The sequence below is a fragment of the Nesoenas mayeri genome (assembly GCF_963082525.1).
Source record: "Nesoenas mayeri genome assembly, chromosome: 5".
Classification (NCBI taxonomy): Eukaryota; Metazoa; Chordata; class Aves; order Columbiformes; family Columbidae; genus Nesoenas; species Nesoenas mayeri.
The window spans coordinates 39,365,262-39,390,400 of NC_137548.1; the positions used below are offsets into that span (position 1 = coordinate 39,365,262).

A 25,139-nucleotide genomic window follows, 5' to 3' on the forward strand; every position below is an offset into this window, starting at 1 on the left:
GGATATTCAAGCACAATTAGGGGGGCCAAAGACCTAATTGTGTTTGTACAAGATCTTGCATTTAACATAAAGACTAGCACCTTTTCTTGGTGTATAGGATATTTTCCAATTTTAGTGTGACTCCTTCTATTGAGACCAAGGACATATCGCAGACCATGTAAATTCCAGTCTTAGTGAAGACCTCTCAGTTGCCATGTGGCAGGCACAGAGCATAGGCAAGGGCTATGGACCTGCTCAGGGGCACATTTGGAGTTGTTGTGTTTGTATCAGACCCTTTTGTCCCAGAATAAGCACTCAAGAGTTCTGTAACAGCCCTTTCCACCATGTCAGAGGCTCTGTTTTTAGAATATTTAAATATTGTGTTTAGCCAGCTTTCATTTAAGCTGTGACCAGGGAACACTTTCTCAAGACCTGTGAGGGCTGTAACAGGCACCCACATTCTGATGGGCAGGATGTCAGTGCTGAAGGTGCTCAGTGAAGTGTTCATCCTGACCTCCTGGGTATTATGGCTGGTATTTGAAGCCGTGCATTTCCCTGCTTTAAATACGTGTCAGCACTGCACTAGTTAACTAAAGGGTCTTATATGTTTCTTCTATTTGGCAAGCTGAGCTTTCCCCTCGATATAGTGCCACTTAACTGCCTAACTGAATTTTTCTGAGAATCAAGATCTTAATCTTCTTCCCTAACCAATGGATTGTAGGAAGGCTCTATCTCCTTCACTGTTATCTCTGGGGCAGGAGAGGGGTGTAGCCACACTGGGCTACGTTCAGCTGAACTTTGGGCACTGCTGTGAAAGCTATGGCACTATCAGGAAAGCAAGCACAAACAGCCTGTTCTATTATATCCTATTAGAAATGTATACATTTATTTGCTTGCTTTTTAAAAGCTAAAAAAAGCATTGGTACCAAATCCAATACTATAGGGAGTGTTGGTCATGACTATTCATACCATACTGAACAAAGGTAAGAACTGACCATGTCCCTGCGAGACTTGCTGTACTCTGGAAATGGGAAACTGCTGGCAAGCTCAAACACTAGAGCCCAACAAAGAGAACGTTTCTTCCCCTTCAGGTTGCAAAGTCTGACTTTTCTTGCGGTCTAAAACTACCAGAATGCAGTAAGAAACAGTCATACTAACACAGTAGGTATCAACTTACTGGGAGAACACAAAAGGAATGAAAATACTGTCTTACATGCCTCTTAGGATCTGCACTCCTCCCAGCAGGGAAAAGAAAACAAAGTGAGTTTTCCTTTTTGAACATTACTGTCTTCATATTTGTCTGTATGTAAATGCTCAATGTTAGAAAATACAGTGATGTAAACCCATTATCTGATGTTTTCAGTAAAGCCCTGCATTTCAGAGCTTTAATTAGCAAGGATATCTGCAAGTCCCTAAATTCAAGGTAACCTCGCATGGTGTACAAAATGAGAGGTGCTAAGACACCATTACGGAGCATCTAGGTTGGCAAGCAGGGCTCGTCTACATCCCCCTAATGACACAGAAGACACCCAGAAGGGAGAATGCTGAAAACTGAAAGGGGGAGGGGAATGAAGCTTTCACAGACAGTGCTTCTACCACCAACATTTATTTTTGTTAAAGCGGATTATAAATCATCAGTACAAATATATATAACTTACATTTGCTTGTAAGGCCAAAGTTTAAAAGTAAAGTTTAAATGAGATGGTTTTCACAAGTCACCAGAGGCAGAACCTGGACCAGCTGCAGCCTTAACCACAAGGTTTCACAAATCAGTGGGAAAAAAAATAAAAACAAAGTTAAAAACCTCTAAGATCTATTGACAGACAAACATAAAATGGTTTCCCAGGTAGCCCCAGGATGTAGATATGATTACAGTAAGTTGTCACAGTAGTGTTAGAACCAATAGATTAAGACAACAAAACTGCAGCAATACATGAAAGGAAAAAACCCATACTATATATAACATGTAGCTTCATTCCAATAAAAACCAGTAAATTTTCCCCATGGTTTTCAAACCATGACAATACTGTTCTTTAATTTTCTTTATTTAAAACTACACTATCATGACTTACTGGGTTGTGATTGTTGTTGCAATATGCTACTTACAATGAACAGATACAAGAACAAGCTAGAGCCCCTTTTTCCGCCCCCCCAATATTACTTACAATAAGAATCAGAGATAAATCAATCTTATGTACAATTTCTTACATCCAACCCCCTTTGTTTTTAACCTTTGGCAAGATTACTTACAACTCATACAGCTTTTAATAACCAACTATTTAAAATATTCTAAATGCATAAAAATAAAGATTTTGGCTTTACTTTATTCTTTACATATAATATTCACTGTGTTACTCAAAATGGAAGCTCAACTTTTTTTCCACAACCCCAGCTTCTGCTAAGCAGGTGACAACCTCCCACCCATATCCACCCCCACCTCACCCCAATTTTTCCCTGAGGGGGAACGTCCAGGACTCACATGGCATCGGGAGGACTCGGGTACAAAATCTGCCTCCCTTTCTGTGAGATAATCGCTGTTTCTGCAGAACAGGCTTTGGGACTGGGTGCCTTTCTTTGCTCTGTTTGACTTCTAGCTCTCCAAGCGAGGAGGGAATGCAGACTGGGGCAGCTCCAGCATTTCTTACGAACTGCACGGTAAATTCTCTGTATGTTTATATCCTTCCCGTAATTGCTCCCTCTTTCTAACCCATTTTTGTTTGAAGGGACCTTTGGGACTATCAAAGCAAACTGATCGGAAACAGTCCCCTCTGCTCCCTTTATCCCTCTATCCTAATGTACAATTTATCCACCCCCTCCGGGACTGCTTAGAGTTCAATCTCAAATGTCTTCTGTAAATCACTTGAGAAGGGGTTAGTCGGCGAAGGGTTGGTGCGCTGCTTTGTCTTGCTCTCCAGTGCTGCCCACTGTGCTTCGAAGGGGTCTACCTGTGGCGCAGCGGCGGGGGGCTGCGAATGCTTGTCCTCTGCAGCCCATTTCCCACCCTCAACCCCGTTGAAAGCTGCGGAGCCGTTGTGCTGCGTGGGCGGGTGGAAGAAAGGGCTGGCGGTAGCGCTGTTGCTTTCGTACTGAGGGAGCGTCTGCTGTTTGACAAGACTGGGTGACTGATGCGGATGGGCTGCGGGAGCGTGGCTCGCCGTGCCAAAGACATTGGCCACCATCTGGGAGGGTGTGATTCCCACCACAGGTACGCTTGGGGCTGCATAGGTCATCCCGTTTGCTACGGCGTAGGGCTGCGCTGGAATAAACGGTGGCTGCATGGGCGGCACCACACCCACCGGCACAGGCTGAGGAGCAATGAAGGTGCTGACTGGGAAGGCTGGTGCTGACTGGGAGGCTGCCGGAGGAGGCTGCAGGAGTGGCTGTGGGGCTGGGGCTGGCTGCTGCTGGGCTCTGACAGTCTTTGAGACCTCTTCCAACCAGCGGTCTGCCTCTGAGGGAGTACGTCTGTGGTTTCCTTGGAAAGGACTTGGTGAGGCCGCACCTGAGGAGGTGCTGCTCCATTCAGTGCCTGGGAAGGAAAGCGTGGGCAACTCATTAACGTTTCCAAGTCCTCACACTTTAATCAGTTAGAAAGGCTGGAGGATGTACACAAGGACAGACAGGCCTCCTCTCTCCACAGGACAGACTGCCACCAACACTGGAAGCATCTTTATGCATCCACTGTACTGTTCTGTTATAGGACAATGTTGGTCAAGAGAGGTGGAATTTTTTATTATTATTTTTTTAATAGCAGAGATCTGAGACTCCAGGGCGTGCAGGAGAGTGCCACCTGCACTCACAACTGGGGACCAATGGTCTAGTCCATAACTACTAATTCCTCTAACTGAGGAGTATTAGTTTCTGAGGCTCAGGCCTGGTCAGCTATAAGGAACTGGTTTTAAGACTCATTTGCTCTGTATCCTAAATCACCCTCTATAGGCAATAACGTAATGTTACTGGGAGTTTAAGAGAACATTCATTTTTCTGTCCCATACATGCTGAAGTGTAAGTGCTCACTACGATATACATGAACATTTAAGGCAATACATCTAATCAAATGACTATATAATATGTAAGCTGTACTTAACATGACTCCTTTGTTTATGTTCTTCCTCCATCTCCACTTTTCCCTTACTCTTTTCAGGTATAACTCAAGCTGTTAACCCCTCAAACCCTTTCGCAATGCTCAACACCTAGCATTTTAGACTTTTCTTCTATAAAACAGTTCTGATTTTTAACTCATTCATCTTTAACAATTAAAAAACCCCACCACCACCACCAAAAAAACACAACAAAAACCACACACCATCATTTCCATTCCTCCCACAGTTTCAAAACTATCTCCCCTCCAGCTGAATTCTGCTTTTCCTTCTCCCTACAGTTTCAAATTCTCTTTCCCTCCCATAGGACCTGCTAGAGATGGCTCCGCAATTCTTGTGCTACTGGGTGTTTTGGAGAAGTGGAAAATCATTACTGCTCAGTAGTCTTCATTCAGCCTGATCTCGTTAAATGCCACCTAAAGATTGGTTTACTGTTGTTCCTACAGCAGGAAACTGTTCGAGGCAGAGCTCAGGGTCTCTGTCTTAATGAAAATGTGCCTGGTACTCTTATAGGGCGAAGCAGAACCTACTATTTCAGTAGCAAAGTCGCTCTTTTCGAGCTGAGCTTACATTAGGACAGTTTGTTAGCACATGTGTTCACATGGCTGACAGCCATTTCAAGTACCACCTTACATCGTATACCACTATAGACAAACACTGGAAGGACAGACTAAATGTAATAACAGAAGAAATGAACCTTTAAAGCCTTTAAGTACCCAACTTGATCTCCCTTTGCATATGTTAGTGGAAAGAACACACAAAAGATGCTTTTCCCTTCATCTCCACGCGCACACACACACACACACACACTATTTCATTACTTCCTTTTCAAGCAGTGGATTTTCTAAGATGCTGCCAAAATAAGAATCAGTCCAGCTTACAGTCCAGCTTACTGACCAGCGAGTTCATCGCTTCCCTCCATCCAGCTGTGCAAAGTGCTACTACTTCCAGCTTTTGTTAGTGTTCCTTCCACTTGCCATTAAGTGGCACTGACAACTGTCTCAAGGGCTCGATTATGCTTCTGATTCAAGTTCTCATAGCAATGCAGAGGATTTACTTCCACTCTTACCAGTGACCACGGCTGCAGCTCCAGTATGAGTAGCAGGAGCATGAGCCCAAGGATTGGTTTCCCGAACTGGCAGAGCTGTGGACATTACAGCAGCTTGGGATGGTTTAGCAGCAAGCACACAGAAGGCAGAGGCAGTGCCATTAACTAAAATGGGAGCAGACAACATCAGTGCAATTAATTCATGCAAGGCATGCACGTGACTGGAATGTTAGTGGACCATGTCATACCTACCAACATACAACAATTCTTAGACACTTCCACATGACAGCATTTCGTGTAAATTAGCCAAACTGGACTGACAGCCACTAAAGGTAGTAAATTCTGTTTCATGAATCCAACACTTGTGAACAGAATTGTGAGATAGTGGATTTTTATGTATTTGATGAGGTCTTGAGTTCCAATGATTGGCTGAAGTTAAATTTGTTGTTTTTATAGATAAAGAGAAGTTACTGTATGATTAATTTTAGATTCAAAAGAAGAACAGATTATAGATGCAAAATAACAGTAACTACATTTAACTAGGAGAGGTTATTTTTTCACACAACTTGTATAAGAGCATATGAGTGAAATGAAGATTAGAGGCTGCTATGAGTTCTATAGTTGGCCATCTCTCCACAACTTTTATAAGAGTTTGTGTGAAAAACAGTAATCATGTGGTGGCACAAAATCTCTTCCCTTGTGGGATTTAGTTCCTGTGAGACTCAATTGTTAAGGTTTTTGCAGCTCAGGAGGCAGAAAGTTAAAATAGTCGTTATCTCAAAGCCAGTCCCTTTTACAGGTAACTATCGTGTGGTAGGTGCACGAACTTCTTGTTAAAAACAAAAACACAGAATAACTACACAGACAAGATGAAAAAAGCGGGATGCATTCCCCCAGAATACTGATAATAGGACTTGCACAAGAAATTAAGACTAGGTGTTACTGAAAGGCAACATTATGTGCGTTCAGGCCTCACTCAGCATGACCACAGCATGCAAAGAAATCACAAACCTTGAAAGGCAGGAGACTGTGGTGCAACTACTGTCACTGGTTTTGTCATGGGGGCCGAAGAGAAAGGATCTTCTGATGGTGTGCTGAAAGCACTGGTGATCTGAGAGCACAGGGCACTAATGCTGTCTGTTTCCCCTTCCACCTCAGGGACTAAAATGTAAACAGAATTCATTAAATTAGAAGCTTAAAGGATACAGAAACAATTTCTTTTATTTCACCAATGTGAAACTGAAACGTAATTAGTTCCCTTATGTCCTAGATGTTCCTGCTACTGATTTGCGTGACAGTTTTAAAATCAGTATTGAAGACCTGACCTGAAATAGAGGGTAAGGAGATCAGCATTCCAGATTTAAAGTCAGTTATTACTGCTTTTCTGTGTTAATGCAAGAGGATGTTCATTTCAGAAAATAAAAGGGTTTTCTATAGCTTTAGTAGAGATCTAAATCTTTCAGTATTAAAGTACTAAACATATCAAGGATTTGGCACTCTGCAAAATGAAAATACTTATGATAGGTTTAAGTGTTCCAGCAACATACTTCCACAGTAACTAGATGAAGTTTAAACGTGCTGACAGCAATGTACAGTGGCAAGTTAAGTCTAGAGATAGAACACTGATTGCTCCAGTTCAGCAGTAGCTAAAATCCCTGGCTCCTGTGACAGAATGATGAAAAGCAAAAGCTGAATGATCTAACAAAATGGACACTCAGTTTAAAACCAAGCCTCAGCATAATGTGGATAAAGTAACATCTGGAGTAAAACTGCCAACTTACCAGATGTTCTCATCATTACTAATCGCACTGCTTTTCAAAAGCACTGATCATCAGTCCTTCATTGCACAGAACTGACATGAGCAGTTATAATTAAGCACAAATAGTATAAAAAAAAAACATGCCATGTCTGCACACAACATGCAATGTATTTAAAATTCATGGGGAGGCACGCCCAAAAATTGATTCTTTGAGGGATATTCCAATACAGCGCATGTGGTACGATGGCAGCACTGGCAGCAGCATATGTGGGAACATGCATCAGAAATGTTCTGAACTACGAACAACTCAGATGGCAGTGTGCTCAGTGAGCATCGCTACTAAGCTGTGTACTATGACTGCTCGGTGCTAGTCTTAAAGCACAGGTCACCAAATAACAATTGTAAGAGAAGGCTGGGTGGTTTTGTTGGTTTTGCCTTTGCCACAGTAACTTTCTACTTTAAAGCTTAGAGCCCTAAAAGTAGCTCTGTTGCCAAGTGCAAGTACAGCTGGCTGGCAGGATAACCCAGCTAAGGGGATTCTAGGACTTTACGCAAGTTACTGAGCATCCCAGGTGTTTACATTGGGATGACGCTATAAAACCCCACTACCATCGTGTGAAAACTGTATCATGCGTTACTGATAGAGCCAGCTGTACCACCTGAACAGTAAAGTTTCTTTTAGTGCAAGGTGAAAAGCCACTTCACTTCATTGCTTTCAAAAAGAAGAATTCAGACAGGCAGAAGGACAGACTGCAGGAAAGCATCACATGATCCCATGACAAGTAGTTAAGGCCTCAAAGGGATTTGTCTCTCAAGATGCCCTGGCATTAAGTGGAGGAACTGGTTCAGTGACTCAGAGGGAAAAGCCAGCACCTATTAATTCACCAACACCCATTCCTGGAACACTTTAAACTGTGCTCCAGTATTTCAGACAGTGATTAGAACTGTTTGTCTTCTGCATGTGAATACTGCGTTTTAAGTTCTTGCCTACTTCCAAAGCAGCAGTTTTCTGACACCGTGATGCTTGTTCATGAGAAATGATCCACATGAGGCAGGAAGAAGGATTTACTAGAAAATAGGGAGTTATTTGAAGGCACAGAAAAGGAAAGGAAGAAGAGACAATTTACGGTAATGTTTCACTGGAACCATGTGGTTTTACCTGAGTTTTTCATGGGGAAATCAGTCTTCCTTTGCACTGTTGAAGGCAGCTCATTTATTCGCAAAGACAACTGGCGTTTAAAAGGAGACATCTTTTGGCTAAGGGCAGGGAAGCCCCTGAAAGACCCTTGCCTGGCAAGCTGTTCTATAGGGGCATGCCTCCGGGGAATAGCATGGGGATTGCTCATTTCTTTATCCAGAGAGGCAGCAGCTTCAGCAGTAGGAGAGGTTGGTGAGCCAGAAGAGGGGGCAGTACTGTTTGGTGCCGCACCTGGTGCTACTGTTTTCGCTTCTGTTTCAACTGCTGGAGGAAACAGGGTGAGGTTAGACGAGTAAAGCAAAGTAGTGCCCAACTGCCTGTTTTGAAAAGATTAATTGCAGGAATTTGCATAACTAGTACTCTTCCAAATGAGTTCCTAAATCACAGCAGAAATATAATTTCTGTATACCTTAATTGTCTTCACCATGTCACTTTACATACATCCAGTCATGGTCTTATGTAAGTGTTCTTTCTAGTTAGTCCTGAGATCCCAGCTCAGGATACTTGTAATTCATCTGTGATAAAGACTGAAAAGCATATTGTGTGTTTGAGACCCTTATTTTGTCTCACACAGAACTATGGCTGAAATACGACTACAGACTGTATGTATGAAGTCACTTAGGGCGGCACAGCTCAGCAGCAGCACAACCCAGCTCTAGGACTTCGTTTTCAAAGGCGCCCTCCTGCCCCTGCAGAATCAGCAGCAGTAACCAAACACATTGCACAAGCTGCAGTGGCCAAAACAAAGGTAGCAGCAGCACTTAATGGGTTGGGCTGCATTCAGTGCTGGGGCTGCAGCTCTGTCAGGAAACACCCAACAGAGAGATGGACGTGTGCTGCAAGGCAGATCCAGCCTCTGAGCTGACAGGCCTTGCCACCATTGCAGGGAGTTCCTGTGTCACTTCATGAACTGAATTTAGTTGTAGTGTTACCACCCAGTCACTAGTTAGTTGCACTGGAAGCTCCACCAACTTAAAGTCAGCTGCTTCATTTTGTGGAGTTCTGCATAGTACCACAGTGTTCCTGTCTACCAGGCCTAATGGCAGAAATATCAGAAAAAGCCTAGCTTAAATGATGGCACCTATGATTAGAACAGCAACGTGGATTTTTCCATCTCTAGGAAAATTCTCACTCACATCATAAGGGAATTGGCTTTAAGGGCAATAAACACAGCTCAATACAGCTGGGGAAGGGGAAACTTCACCATCCTGGTGTGAACTCTCATTTTACCCATATTGCTTTCCAAACAGCTTAGGAAAAACAATGACATTTTTGGCTGGCACATCAACAGAGTAACTTGAAGTCTGATATAGAGAGGAGTCACAACAGAGATTTCTGAGGAGCTGGAATGGTAGGAGGAACTAATTATGTTGTCTTGCAAGCTTCAGTACCCATGAGTTGCAGCTGCTCCTTCAAGTGAAACTTTTCTAATCAGTCTTTCTTGGAAAGGATTTCACACACCTTCATTGAGTCAAGACTTTGACTCATGCCCTCAAGTAACAAAGGCCTTGTGTTTAAGCTTCATTTAGCACATTTGAAAACTAACGCATGGGAACAAGCAGATGGATGATGAAAACGAAGATTAAAGTTTTGCAATTGAGGGGCAGCCTAAAACTTGCCGTGGAACCCTCTGAAACAAAAGTTCAACTCCATTGTAAAGAGGGCTATGAACAATATTTATAATATTCTTTTTGTTAGCTGTAGAACTCTGCTACTTGTAATAAAAATTGGGCAAAGAGTTCTGCTTTCACTTGAATTTCAGAACACTTTAAATGGCTACGGTATAAAAACTAACTCCTCTCAAATCAGATAGTTCCTGGTTTTGATTGTAATTAACAGTGCAACAGTTATGTGTTTTATGGGGGGGTAGTTGTTTTGGTTTGAGGCTTTTTTTTTTTTCCTCCAGAAAGCACACTGTGATTAATCCGTTCTTCCCTCACGCAACATAACTCTATAACACTTCGTAACCTGCCTTTAAAATAAAAATACATTCTTTTCTAAGAAAAATGCATATAATTTTCTGTTCATCTACCTTGAACTTCAGACAACAAAAAGGATTACTTCATGTCTGGCAGACTTGTTATATTTTTATAACATTTTTCTAATAAGGCCTTTTATTACCTATGGTGTTCTCTGCCATAAAGCAAGCTGACAAAACAAAGCAGGAGCAGCTTCTACATACGAAGCCACTTGTACTTTTTCTAGAGATGTGGGAAAACATGTTGCCAGTGAATCTGGGAGCATTTTTCATTTTGTGAAAGGAAAAGCACCTGGGAATACGATTTGTACATAATAATGTTAAAGAGTGGGAATGCCGCAAGGACACGAAGTCTCAATCCTTGCACAGGTTCCAATTCACCTCGGCGCTGGTTTTGCTCACTGTGGATGACTGTTTAAGTCGCAGCCCCTACCTTTAGCATCCGGCATCTGTCTCATAATTTCCTCTCTCTCCGCTTGTTCAGTAGCTGTAGTGACCCTGAATGACCCCTCTCTAGTGAATGTGGTTCTGCTGGCATCAAAGGTGGCCGTCACTCCACACTCCTTCTCTCGCTTCTGCTTGCGCTCCAGGCATGCTGCAAATGCACAGCCCACGGCGTGACTCAACCTTTCCCCCTGCACAAGACAACATTGCGTCACACAGTCACTGGAACAGAAACATACGTGTGCTTCAAGCATCGCAGAGCGGTAACCTTGCTTTACAAGAGGAATCTCATTAAGGCATTAAAGAGAACTACTGTAATTGGCCACCTTTTGTATGGCTCTAAAATTAAACCTGGTATATAAAGACTCCCACTGGCTAATGCACAAGCCATGTTCAAGGAGGCCACCCAGAAATGAAAGAGATTGTCAGATAATCTGTTTAGTTCAACTGCTCCTAAGATGCTAGTGCGATAACATGCCTGCACTGATCCCTCACCTCTGGACACATTTGTGCACAGAGAAACTCCTGTGAAGCCATCTCCTGTGTAAGTCCCAGGACAGATAAGAGCTATTCTCAGACGGACAAAGTTTACAGAGGGCTCAGGGAGGCACTGCTGTGTGAAAGCACGAAAATTAAAAGTACAGTAGTGACTGCTTAATTGCCCTGACCAAACACACGAGTTGGTATTAAAATCACATCCATTATTAACCATCATTAACCGTTAAGTGCTTCTGGAAAGCACTACCATTATTAACCAGTGAGGTCAAAAATGACCCTCTATCCAATAACTGCAATAAGGAAATTCAAGTCTGAGGAAGCCCAGGAATCCAGCAGATACAGCAGCTACAGCTGAGCCAGATACACTATAACTACCAATAGCTCAATTCATCTGTAATAATCAGTACGTGAACTGGCCTGTTATTCACAGAAGAAAACAGAAATGCTCCAGCTCTAATATAAGTTTAACTGGGAATTTCTAACTTTGTGCTTTCTCTTTAAAAAAAAAAAGATAAATTTCCAAGTAGAATTGCTCTGAACATGCAGCTATGTGGGGTTCACACAATGAACTTGCAGGAGGTTTCAAGCACTTTGTATAATATTCAACAAAAAGCAGAAAGAGCAAAAGGCCAGATCATGGAGTTAAATAACTTACTTAAGTCTACACAGCGAGAGATTGACAGAGATAATTTCAAACCTTCTACTGGAAAAATCTCTTATCACTTAGAAGCAAACAGGATGCTAATTTAATTCAGTTTAGCTCCATCCCTTAATATTCAAATGACTTTCCACTCAAGATAACATTTGCATACAAGAGGTTGCATTCTTAACCAGTCTGTATTTACTCACTATGATTTTTACCCTGGAAAAACTGTCATTGCCATTTCAGTTTTTGGCTGTATACATTTTCAGATGAGAATATCTTCTATTTTTAGAAGAGTAGTTCCCTTCTGCGAGAGATGTCTGAGGCTGACTGCATTCCTTTTGTACACATGCTGGGCACCGTTTCCCTCCACAAGACAACACCAGAGCCGGACGGCAAATAATTCAGATATAGAGGATTAGAACTAAAACAATTTTCAAGGACTAAGTAATATTTTAGCTGACATCAAAACGTATTGCATTATTCTAGGTAGTTAATTTTGCCGAGCATAATTTTCAGCTAGAAGCTGGGAGAGTTGGACACACACCATATTAAACTTACCGTGTCCTTTACAGCCATAAAGCAGTGGCATATCCAGCGTCTCGTTGTGCCATCTCGACAGATGTATGAGAATGCCCGATCAAAGTTCCTGTCAGGTGCGCAGAAAGAAACTTTCTCTATTGTCTGATCAACTATAAGATCCTGGAGGGGAAAAATCCACCCGACCCCAAAATAAAAGAAACGTGAGAAGATACAGAGCAATATTTCAACAAGTAATTTTCAGTGTTAACTGCAAGAAGATGAGTTATACTAAAAAGAGCATAGACAGAGGATATGGCTTTAATTATCTGTCAATGAATTCACCATTCAGAATCTATTCCCAATATGAAACAAAAAGGACACATGAAATTTTCCACCTTCGGTAGAAGCGTGTCAAGGCACCACTTGAGAATTTAGGGACCCAAACAATTCCTAAGATCTCTCCTCCAGACTATGAAGCCCACATTTTTGTTGTATTTTATTTTTACAACAGCTCTGGTAGTCTTGCAATCAAAAAAAATCCTTCCTGTGGCTAAAACACAACACTGAAACTTACAAGGGAGGTCTGCTAGGGGGAAGGTCTGGCAGATGCTACACAAAAAGCCAAAGCTGATCTGCCAGTCAGCTATAGGGATGCACCAGCAGCACTGGTACTATCCAACATCCTCAATTTGTTCCCACAGACTGAGGGGAAAAGTGTTTCTAAAAAAGAGATAGCAGAGTTAAAGAACTATGGCATCTTAGTTAACAATATTTTTTTCAATATTTTTTTCAAAACAGTTTCTTTTGGTTGGTGGTTAGTATTTGGCACCTGCGCTAATGTATTCAACCACCAGGAGGCAATAGTATATGCTCTTTTTAAGTCCTATACTTTTAATTACCTCCAGTGTGTGCACAGCTTATTAAAATTCAATTTTTAAAGACTTGATATATGCAGTAACATTTCTAAAAATAATACATGTACTATTATTTTCAAATGAGGCAATCAGTAGACTGAATTCACCTGCATCGGTATGTTTGCATTCTTAAGAGACAGTGACTGTAGCGCTGATGAACCAGAGCACACCCGCAGCCCTGGGGTAGTCTGGCCACAGAGTGAGTGTTTGACAGGTGGTTGTACTACAGAAGGATGTCAATTATCTCTACCTGCTTCTCAGTGTTGGCTTGCAGAAATAATCTTTCAGCTTGACACAGTAAATGACATTAAAATAAAATTAATTATTTCAGACTAATGAGAGTAAAACTGTTGCGATGGCCATGCCATCTTTTAAAATACTAGTACGCTTATATAGGCAAGCCTAATGGTCTTAATTTCTAATTGCCTACGTCTCGATAAAACCAAGAATTGCTTGCTATTATTTGCACGCAGTAGCTGTGGTGGTACATACTGTGCTATTTCACGACTTAAAACAATTGTAAAACAATCTAGAAGGATGTCACAAACACATTAGTCTTCCACTTCAGACCAGCAGCTAAGAGATTAGAACTAGAAATCATCAAATTTTATGTTACTCTTTAGCTTGAGTCTGAAGGCAAAACCCTCCTATTTCATCTACTCTCTTCATTGCAGTTTTGGAAGGTAGTTCGTGTTCATTCGGAGCCATTCTAGGATTTGGATGCACTAAAAATTGTATTGATTAACATGAGTTTGTTCATGTATTACTATTGCACCCTTCTGCAGTGGTGCAGAACAAAGTCAAGGGATGCTCCAAGCTCAATGTCCACAGAACTTATCAGGAAAAAAAAAAAGATTCTTCTGGTAAATGCAACAAAAATATTCCAATCTTGTGCTACCTGCCACATTTTATGAAATATGTCTTAAGAGTACGGTGAAATTAACTGGGGAAAAAAAAACAAAACAAGTGTACATACATTTACAATAAACTACTCAACTAATTAAACTAATTACACACTTCAGTCTTCCTTTCAAATACCAACACTTGCATTAACATAAAGATTGGTGTCCATTTGATGTTATAGCACATACATTATTACAGAGAAATGTAAAACTTTTGTAAGTGGAAATCTAACCTTTGTTTTCTCATCTACAACTCTGAGTCCATCCGCCGAAACCCACAGGACTGCTTTAACAGCTTTCTTCCCAGACTTTCAAAAAAAAGAAGAGAAAGAAAGGAAAAAAACCACAGTTTTATGCCAACAGTATCAGACTGTCACCCGCTTCCCCTTTCCAAGAACCATAACATTAAGTGTAGATGAAGTCCACGGTCAGTAGGGTGCCCAAAGCCAGATACACAATCCAAGTTGCAAAACATTCAGAGAACCAAGCCAAAGCCAGTATTTCAGAAACAGCACATCGTGGGGATGGGGAGAGGGCACACAACAGGTGGAGGCAAAAATAAGGTGTATATCCACTGACAGTAAAGAATTCAAGACTGACCAAGTGGGTGAAGAATTCCACTAAAGAGTCAGAAGACACTAATTCATAAGGAGTTACACCACAGGTAGCTTCTTCAGCACAAGTTTAAACATAGGAAAATTCTTACCTGGCATTTCCACGAGCCCTACCCTCTGCCCTTACAGTCGCATGGCAGAATCATGGCATCACCTTAAACCAGTGTTAAAGGCACCCAAAAATCACCAGTTCCTGTGTTACGAGCTTAATGCTAAGACCAATCATCCAAACATGTTCCACTAATTTATTAAGAGCTAAATGTCACATCTTGGATGAGAGGCAGAAAAATAGGCTTTGTTAAGCACTTGGTGTGCGCACGGTGAGAAGGCGCTGGCGCGAGCAGGCTGGGGCAGCGCAGGAGCCGCCTGGCTCCGCTCCAACATCTGACTGTGGGAACTTGCAGCTGCTGCAAGCTGAGGGTGACTCAAAGTGGGAAACGCAGGAAGGCTGCAGGAGCCACTTACACTACAGACTCTTCATAGACTGTTTACTTTTTAAGGGAAAGTTACAAAAAAACTTGACACAATATTCTTCTGAAACTAACTCACTGAACAGAAAATATGTACGATGTCAACATAATTTTACAGGTTGTGACAGAGAACTACTACTAGATTTTCTTTTTTTAAACATGTTACTTTAATTCACAAGCCCCATACTTTAAGCCAGTCAATAAAATATTCTCCCCATAATGTTTTTTCAAGCACTAGGTTTACATAGTTTGTGGCTGCTAATGGCACCCACCAAAGACCACTGCAGGGAGTGAAGAGAACAACAACAGCAGCAGCAGATGAGGGGGTATCAGCCAGTGCCTTCATGCAATAATTTCTTTTCAATAGTTCATTGCAGATGTATATAATTTATATTCATACAGCAAATAATGGAGCAAGGACACATTCTGGCATAAGCTACCACATGTTCCAAGTCTGCAACAACAATTTTAACACTGTAAGGATGAAATATCATGGAGTGAAAAGTCTCGTGTTACGTCACATCAGTTTCATTCTCAGAGAAAGCAGCAAGTGCAAAGAAAATGGGCCTGGCAGAACTTCTGTTTGTTTTGGGGGAGGAACTATTTGTCCTAATTTCGGAAGCAGCAATGACACCCTGAGCGTTTTCAAAAGGCTTGGTGAGAACAGAGAATGGCACTGACTTGTACGGAAGGGTGATTAAAAGAGAAAAGAGAGAAAATGAGCACAGTGTGAAAGCAAGCTATGCAGAAGTGCTTGCAGAAGCAAGTTGCTAAATATCCATCCCCCAGCGAAGGTTTAAAGTAAAACTGTCAGATTCTGGGATGCCTAGTGGAAAGAGTATTATGTAACATAATTCACAAAGGAAGATGTACTTAAATTTAACGTCATGTGTGTTCAAAAATACTGCAGCATTTAAAAGTTACTTCTAAATTCTGATCTTAAAAGGCATTAAATATCAGTACCCACAAAATATAGTTTATATTTTCAATGCTCAGCTAGCTTCCATAACGTAAAAGCTCCTATTAATCCCCAAAACAAATGGTTTGCAAAGGTCTGTCTCCTTGAACTGTTTTAAAAAGGAGTATCTGTTTTTTATAAGCTGTTAATAGTCTTAAAAGCTTTATTTCAAGCAAATACAGTCAGGAGAAGACAATGCCTCCAGGTGACTGTCTGGTTTAGATTACCATCATTAGAAACAAAGATATGTCTTTCTCCAGAAAACAATAAAAACCTTGTTTCTTCAGAAATAGTGAACAGTTCCTGACGTTTGCATTAAAGTCAAGTTTAACTGAGCTGGGTATTTCATAAAGCAGTACTGATCTTCAACAGAGATACTTCTCACCTATTATTTTACCAAATGAGGATTTAGAAACAGCTAAGACATGGAACTTTACATTTTTCAGAATAAAATGAAAAGGCTGAAGGGCTAAGTCCCCATCTCCCACTAGAAACATATGGTTCCTCATGCAAGATAACCAAACATGGGTTTGCTACACTAAGAGAAAAACAAACCACACTTTCATCTCTCAATTCCTTCTTCTAGATTTATGATGCATGCATTGCTTTGAAGCAGTAAGTCCTCAGAGTCTATATCCCAAACCCACAGCTACTACTGCTGGGCAACACAGGATCTTCTCATCTACTAAATCCTCAGCTTAGCCATGCCTACCAGTGGCATATAAAGGAACATACTTCTACAAATCAGTTCACATTGGATATACAAATCAAAGTACTACTCCATTGTGGGTGGAATATTGCCAAGTATATCGTGATTACAGGGTAGACACGAGCAGTCGCACTCCTGGCACACACTGGACAAAGATCAGACCTGATGCAAGACACTGCATGGGAAGGGAGCTCCAACGCGGGATCGCAGCTTGTGCACAAAGTTATAGGTGACTCCAAAAGTATCTAGGGCAAATGGCCAGTATTCACTGGAACAGTGTGGTCTTAAATGTTGCTACCAAGGGACTGATCTAGGCACCCAGATCAGTAGCTTGTCTCCCTATTCAAGAGCACGTGGATGACAGCGCTGCTGGAGGAGAGCCACGTGTGGCACTCACTCCCGGGAGCCTGGCTTGGCCACGCTGAGTCAGCCCCGATGGAAACTCGGCTGCTCAGCACTTCCCAGGAGCTCGTGACCTGTGCCAATGCGAGACTCGTTATCTGGAGCAATTCAGAGTACTCAGGTCTCCAGGAGGGCAGGGGAGGCACCTGTCCTAAGAGACAACAAGGCCCAAAGACAAAGCAGGACCACTGCAGGCTGGGCATGAGGGAAACCTTTCTGACAAGCTGGCGATGCCCTGGAGATATGTGTACTTTCCTGATTAGCAGTGCAGGTCACAACATTTTAACTGTTAGAAGTGACAGGAATGTGGAGATAAATAGCAGCTATATCGTAAGGTGGAAAATAAAGTTTTAAGGATGCCAGAGCAGAAGTTCCCCAGTAAGGCACTTTTAAAATACTTCTAAATTATCTATAGTCTTTTTGCCTATTTTATTCTGTCCTGAGACTTTCAAACAGCTGTAAGATGTATCTGGAGTCTGAGGTATATATAAAGAAAATGTTTCATTTCTGACTCTGTGTAAAACATTGCATGATAAGAAATACATGCACTCAGAGCCAAATATGAGAAAGATAACTGAATCTGTACTACTATTCATTACAACAGAAAACTTTAGCTTTAAAATATGAAGAAATGCCTAAAAAGGCAGTAGATTTAGTTACATTGCATATGCTACGCAAAAGAAAACTGCAGAAACCTACCTTGGAGCTATCAACAGACATCTCATTTTTATTTAAAGATGAAAAAAAATATTTTCAATACTGAACGTTTCCAGATACAAATCTGTCAGATTTACCTTTTAGGGAGAGAAAAATACAGACGGGGAAAGCAGCAAGCCTGTCTAGAGTGACTTTTTGAAAGCTACTAATGTGTTTTAAGCACCTCTGGAGTTCAGAATATTCTATTAATCTCAATGCAAGGCATCCGTGGAGAAATTACAGATGAGACAGCCAAAAGATATTAAGAGCTATTAGTATTTCTCAATTATTAATAGGAGAACAGCTGTCCCTTTCTTGGCAGTTTTCCCCTAGATTTGGGCTCCCATTTTACACCAAAGCTGCAATAAAGTCGCTGTCCTACGATGCTGTGGGGATATCTAGACACCGTGGATTTAAGAGTTTTCAGTGCCAACTAATGAAACTTCACAGGCTGAAGTAGAAGTAGGTCCCTCTGGCAAAGTATTATAATAAAAGACAAAGCAAATCTACAAGGCTGTGGTAAAGTACCAGACTTCATAAAAAAGCAACCAAGATGTAACCGGGAAGCTGGCATATTTAATAGATAAATATCTGTCTTTGAGGTTTTTAATTAAGTGCTATGCAAGTATCTGTCCTTTTACATCTTTGCTTTCTTATGTACCCTAATGTAAGCTAACACCAACAATCAGAAAGAAAACTAACATATCTGATCAGGTTGAGACGTGCGGGGTTTCTGTTTCTTTTAAGTAAATCGTAAGTAGTATTTAGCATTTTCAGTTGCAAAGCAAATGGCATGTTTTGGCTCCAGTCTTTGTAGATTCCAGCTCTTAAATTTCATTTGCACATAGGAATGATCTGGTTAATCTAACAGATCTCCCACCTATGATATTTTGGCACTAAAAATATTAAGAGCCTCTTACTTTACCATCACTACATTTTAGATGTGTGCTTTCCCAGATCACAAAAGAAACCTCCATTGGGGAAACAGCTGTCCCTGTGTGATATGCAGCACTGAGTGAAAGGTGAAAAAGAGCAGCTGAATAAGTCTCATTTACGCCCCAAGCAAAGCCAAAACAAATTTGCAACCAGAGAATAATCTGCTCCAGAAGACTTTTTTATGTATAGAAGTCACAAACCTGTTAGTTTCTATTTAAGCCAAGATTCATTTTCTAACAAGATACTTCAGAAGCCACATCCTATATTAACTCCATATGTAAACTAAATGAAATGTTTTTGAGGAATTTTAAACACATAGGTTGGAAACAGATGAGAGGCAAAAGAGAGAGAGAGATCTCTTCCAGGGGACTACCCGTGCTGCTCTGCAGAGATGGAGACAGCAGGAATAAAACCACCCAGCTGTCAGTACAGCGTGTTCTTAATAAGAACAGTGAGTTGCTTCCCTTCACGTCTCAGACACTGTCCTCATGAAAACAAGAGCAAGGATAGAAACAGTAAATTTCTCAGTTATAGAGTTGAGCTGCAAGTAGAAAAACATAGTACGTAAATGCCTGGTCTCATCTTCATATACCTTTGTGTTAGGACTGTGCTCAAAAAAGAAAGGTTTAAGAGATGGTCTGTGCAGGCACCCTGCCTTCCCCCATCGCCAACACCTGGTGCCAGGCAGCTGCCCACGAAACACAAGGCACAAACCCCAACTGCCCTGTAGATATTTGCCCAGGTGATGTAGGCTGGCACAAGTTTTAAGGGTTTAAAAGGAAAATTCACTTTTTTTTCAGGAAGAACAAATTGCTTCAGAACACTGGAGTTCTGATAGTGTCCAAATGGATTCAAGTTTCTGTTTCAGGTTGCTTTTTTAACCATATTATTTGTTTGATCAACATATTGCCGAGTCTGTTGTACAAGCAAATATTCTGAAATGGATTAGGGGACTCTCATCCTGATTTTATGGCAGTGCTATACCAGGGATGTAACTCCTTATAGTGCAAGCACAAACGAGGCATTAGACTTACTTTTCCAAAGAAGCCTTTGAAGAACTTCCTTTCCTGGAGGAACAGGGGGGACAAGTCGAGCGCTATTACTGTAGGTAGCTAAAATGTCCCAGAGTTTCAAACCAACAAGCACACACAAGAGTAGGGTTTGGAGGGAAAGGAAGGGGTTTTTAGAATTATCCATGAGAAGGTGCGACAGGCAAATGTGAAAATAATCCCATGAAAATGCAGACCAAAGGGCACGCACACAGTTCTAATAAGCTACTGCCCTGAAATTGGTGGAAAGAAGAGAACTTCAGCCCCAATTTCATGCAAAGTGGTTACTTTATTTTCACTCTCTCTTGTTTAGTCCCTTTTAGTTAGGTTATAAACCAAACTTGGCAGCAGACACGGTGGTTCAACAATTAAAATACTGTATGGGCTCTTGTGAAATGCAAAGCTCTAACTCCAGAATTACGGTCAAGTTTGCTCTGTATTGATCACTCTTTCTCAAAGCAAATGCTGTGTAAGCTGGAGAAACATGTATGACTAGTGTATAGCAGGGTTTAAACACTGTTTTGTTTCATTTGTTGCTTTGGTTTGCATGCTTATTCTTATATTAGGTATCTCACGCAGTCTTCTCTGAACAGTGAGGAATTTCATCTTACCGTGTGGTCCCTTCCTCTTTCCCCCTCTGTAAAGCTTTCCAAAGTTTTATACAATATTTATATGAAGATTAGATATTCATTCTATGACTCTGAACTGATAGGCTGAACAAGACCCCCCTAAAGTCAGCTGAGACAGGAACAGTTCAGGCATGCGCAAAGATACCAAGACCTGAACTACAGCTTCCTAAATTTCTTCAGCCTGGAAGTGATTATATCAATTGCCCAATTCATATTGAGAAAAAGGCAGCACGCAATTTTAAGCATATTGGCGTGCAGTTTAGCTTACTGGCTTTGTTACCAGACTGTGGAGATAAAAAAAAAACAAGCCTGCAAGATCCGAAACAACGTCCTGAGAGGCCGTTTCTCTGGGCCGGGTGCGAGCTCAGGCACACGCTGGCCCAGGGCCGGGGGAAGTCGGCGCCCAGCGCAGCGCCGCTCCTGCCGCCCTCCCAAAGCGCTGCAGTCGGGAGGCAGAGGTGGAGAACTGCAGATGAGACAGAGAGCGTCTCTGCGACAGCCCCTGACCCCAGATTAACACCGTACAATTCCAACATGTTGATCGCTGATAACAATATTAAAAATATTATTACAAATATCCTGGGGCAGTGCCTCCAGAACCAATTGATAAGCAGGGTTATATTTAATACAAAGCTCTGGTTCTGACGCAAGCCAACAAAAGCCAGGAAACGCAAAGTTAAGAAGGGAGTGTCAGTCTCGACTTTGCATTTCCTGACTTGTGTTGCCCTGTGCCTCTGCCCCGTGTCCTTCCACAGAGCTTCCCTCCCAGTATCTCTAACATCTTCATGTCAACTCAGACAGTGCATAAAGAACATCTCTAAGTTCAGTCAGCTGAAAAGCTTAACAATTTTTAGAGGTAGAAATGGTTATGTATTTGGACAGGATATGCTGAATGCTAGGAGGGGAACTAATGGATTAATCACAGTGTTGCGTACATAATGAGATGGGGTTGGATGTTGCTGCCAAGTTGAGCAATGACTATTGCATTACACTAAATAACCGCTTTTTATAGATAGCAAAAGCTAAAGAGATCCACAGAAGCTACCTCATTTTTAGATGATGGTTAATTTTGTTCTCAGCAAAGTGCTTGTTAAACAAGATTTTTTTTTTTTTAATAAACTAGAAAAGGTTAATGGAAAAGGCATCATGCAAAATGGATTTTAAACAACACTAAGTTAATGTAGTTTAGAGATAACTAATGCATGTTTTTAAAATATTAAATTATGTCTCTTTACCTGCTAAAACAAGAACATATATTAAAACAAATGCATCATTTAAAACAAAAAATGGCAAGTTAGAAACAAATACTACACACTAAAGCTGACTTAAAATGCGACATGAGAGAGCAAACTTTTGTCTTTATATGATGTTCCCACACCTGAGTCAAATACACTTACAGGGCACTTACAAAGTTATTTTCCAGTTTGTGCTAAATATTTTTAATTCAGTGAAATGGTTCTGAAGAACCAAGTCCAAATACAAGGATCCTACCACATACAAAACGTATACACAGTTAGTAATATATCCCTACTAAGGAGAAATGTAAGCTACATTGGAAATTTCCTGCTAAAGAAAAAAAGGCAGGCTCCATTAACCCATGTTAATAATAGACTGACAGCTGAATACATGGGTTTTCTGATCTGGTTAATGAGACTGTGGTATCATTTCATCAGACAAAAAATAGGTACATAACTCCAGCTTGTCTTCATTCTAAACAATCTTATAATCTGCACATTATAGTAGTGGTGGTGTGCAATTTCAGAGCTATGAAATTGTAACAACAGAATACACTGTGGATGACGGACTCTATCTAAAAGTGACTTCTTTTATTCAGTTGTTAATTAAACAATGCCTGAATAAAATGCTCACCATCATCTGGTTTCAAGTTCTGCAAGATGCAGTGCTCAAAAACAATTACAACACATTAATGAGCAGCTAATAAAAAAAAAAAAAAACCAAAACCCTGAAAGGTTATTTCCCACATAAAGAGACAGAAATATTTGTTTGCATCTTTTCTTTCAAAAAGCAAAGCAGAAATTAAGCTACTCCTAAAACCAAGATTAACATTGTTTTATATTCTTCTCGACAAATCCTATTAAATGTTGTAAAATCCATTAGTCAATGCTAAAGAACAAGACTTCGGCTCCCCAAATGAATTGCCAACCGTTGGAGAACAGGAAATCAAGAGGAAAAAATAAATCTATGAAAATAAGTAGACAGACAGAATTTAACTTTTAGAATCTACAAGATACAAATATTCAACAATTCTGTCTTAGAGAACAGAACTATTAATTATTGACTGGATTTGTAAAACCTACACATTACCTGCAAAGAAAACAGTAAAGATTAAAATAGGCCACATACATTTTGATATAGTTAAACCATAGGAAAAGTGAAGTCTTATCCCCCTTAACAGAGTCTTTCAGTTTGAACACTGCAGCTAAAAAATTCTAATTCTTTCAAGACCAAGAGAAAGGCCATCAGAATAACCATGTACTGTGAAAGCAAGAGACTACCACAAGAACAAACTGTTTTCTTATCACATTCCTTGCATGCTGAAATATCATCCAGTGGTCTGGCTTTTGCTAATTAAGAGAGCATATTGTACAGAAAAAGAGCTTTCAGTAATGGCAGAGTTTAAAGCCTAAACACTTGGGGTGGGGGGCAGGGGTTGAATTGCAGCCAGCAGGCCCAAATGCACCTTGGATCTGATGGAGTCTGGCAACTAATGTGCACAAAGTAGTTTCAGGGCCCAAGGAGAATTTCGCCTTTGCTTCTCAACTTCCAACACTGACAAAGGAGACAATGGAAACAGCGTTCCTAAGAGACGTGCCTCTACGTAAACAAGACATCAAGAACTTCAAACAGAAGAAGAGATCAAAATTATCTGAAGAAAAATATTGAATTTATGAGAAAGGGTAAATTGGTGCCATTCGGAATTTGGAACTATTACATAGCACAGAATAGGGAAATGAAATTATTTACTTCCACAGAACACACTGTAAAAGTTTGACATCCAAATCTGACATTTGAATCAATAATTCAGGTGATCAAGAATCACAATCCTGGAATTATCCAGATTCCAGAAGAAACTGGGCACTCTGCTTTTACTGCGTCTCATTATTTATAAGCTTAGCTACACTTAGCTGGCTTGTGGGCTTAAAGTTTATAAGAAAACTAGAGAACAAATACTTCACAGCATAGCTCCCCAGAGAAGAGAATGAGAGAAGCTGCATGAAGTAGATACTGCAAGGTTATTCGGTGTACTAATAGAAAGTATTCTGATAGAACAAAAATCAGAATGAGACAAAAAACGGATGCAATTCATTATGTGGCCAGTACTTGCACTTTTAGCTACATCGACTAAACCCACAGAACAAAGGAACTCATTTATATTTTGTGAGGCCCTTTTTAATAAAAATCAATCACCAATCACTGCTGGACTGAATGGGAACAGATGGGACGCGGCTTTAACAGGTTGCTATACATTAGCTGCGAGAGAAAAGAATGAAAAGACTTGATTTTAATCGGAGCACTAAACCAATTCAGAAACTTTACAGCACAACAGAAGGAAGAAAAGATAACCTATAATCCTCTGTTGTATGCTAGGAAGAAGGGAAGAACAGGTTTAGCTGGAAGCCATTTGAGCTCTCACATTTGATGAGGAAAAAAGCGATGTCCAGTAGCAGATATCTTAAGCTAGCAAAGGTGCAGTAGAAGTGTTTGGTGTACTTTTTCTGTTGAGCTACAAGGATACAAGAGTTTCTTCGACTAAAGGCATCGCTGTAGAATGTATATAGCTAAGACACGTAAGAGAAGCGATGAAAAGGACTGCAGTTCCCTATCTCCATTCAGACTTTCAATGTCCCTTTCTCCTTCTGTTCTCTTCAACGCTGTTGCAGCCTCAGTTCCTCGACAGACTGATCACTGACTTTTTTGAGTTCGCTATTTCTGCAGGATTTTGTGATGCGACTACTGCAGGAAAGAGATGACAAGACCTCTTCAAATGAGCCACAGAAATACAAAGAGCTTTGAACGAGTGCCATTTACAGGAGCAAACGTTCACAAAAGCCAAACTAAGAGCAGCCCACTTCATGACATATCAGAATTAGGCAGCCTTCAGGCCACTCTGAGCAGATGCAAGCCAGATTATTTCATGCATGACTACAATGTTGCAGTGCATTAGAAAAAAGCAGCCTTAATCAAGTAATGTTTTGTATAATAACGGTGAATTAAGTCACTATTAAAGTGGCAGGCAACAGAGGGAGAGAGAGAGGGAGAGGAAAGAGAGAGAAAGGGAGAAAGAACTGTTAAAAAAAACAATGCTTAAAGTCCCATGTGGGGTACCAACTTATTCTGAAAGGTCACAGAGGATTTCTACACTTTTGTTTTGCAAATAGTTCCTGGGAGCAGAAAGAGCAGTTGCAGCTCTCTGGCTCCCATGGCCAGATGTGCACGTCCCCTGACCGCGGCCACGCTCTCCCACCGCCAGCTGCTCCCCTGCCCTGGGACACCAGCTCAGCCTGGAGCTGGGACCCACCTTCTCTCACAACACTCACAACCCCACAGACAACTTTTTCATGAAACAAATATACATACAGATTTCAGTCTCTTCACAGCGTCCTCACAGATGTGCATTCCTCTGGATTCATCCACCTCGACATGTCCCAGGTACTGCAGGAAAGAGAGCA

The 25,139-nt window shown here is 41.0% G+C and overlaps 1 protein-coding gene across 5 annotated transcripts in view; it reads right to left on the minus strand.

The window, feature by feature from the left end:
- Positions 1–2,804: 2,804 nt before the first annotated feature.
- NUMB (NUMB endocytic adaptor protein) overlaps positions 2,805–25,139 on the minus strand; it is a gene marked incomplete at its 3' end in the record, with an annotated part of 36,117 nt that continues 13,782 nt past the window's right edge. The window contains exons 2-10 of one of the 5 annotated variants that reach the window (XM_080345734.1): positions 25,048–25,122; positions 19,805–19,837; positions 14,219–14,293; positions 12,209–12,349; positions 10,496–10,697; positions 8,046–8,348; positions 6,139–6,288; positions 5,149–5,292; positions 2,805–3,508 (exon numbers count right to left, since the gene is read on the minus strand). In XM_080345734.1, coding sequence (XP_080201860.1) covers positions 2,805–3,508; positions 5,149–5,292; positions 6,139–6,288; positions 8,046–8,348; positions 10,496–10,697; positions 12,209–12,349; positions 14,219–14,293; positions 19,805–19,837; positions 25,048–25,122 — 1,827 coding nt within the window. The remainder of the gene's footprint in view (positions 3,509–5,148; positions 5,293–6,138; positions 6,289–8,045; positions 8,349–10,495; positions 10,698–12,208; positions 12,350–14,218; positions 14,294–19,804; positions 19,838–25,047; positions 25,123–25,139) is intronic. The other 4 variants (XM_080345733.1, XM_080345737.1, XM_080345736.1 and 1 more) reach the window with 4 other exon arrangements.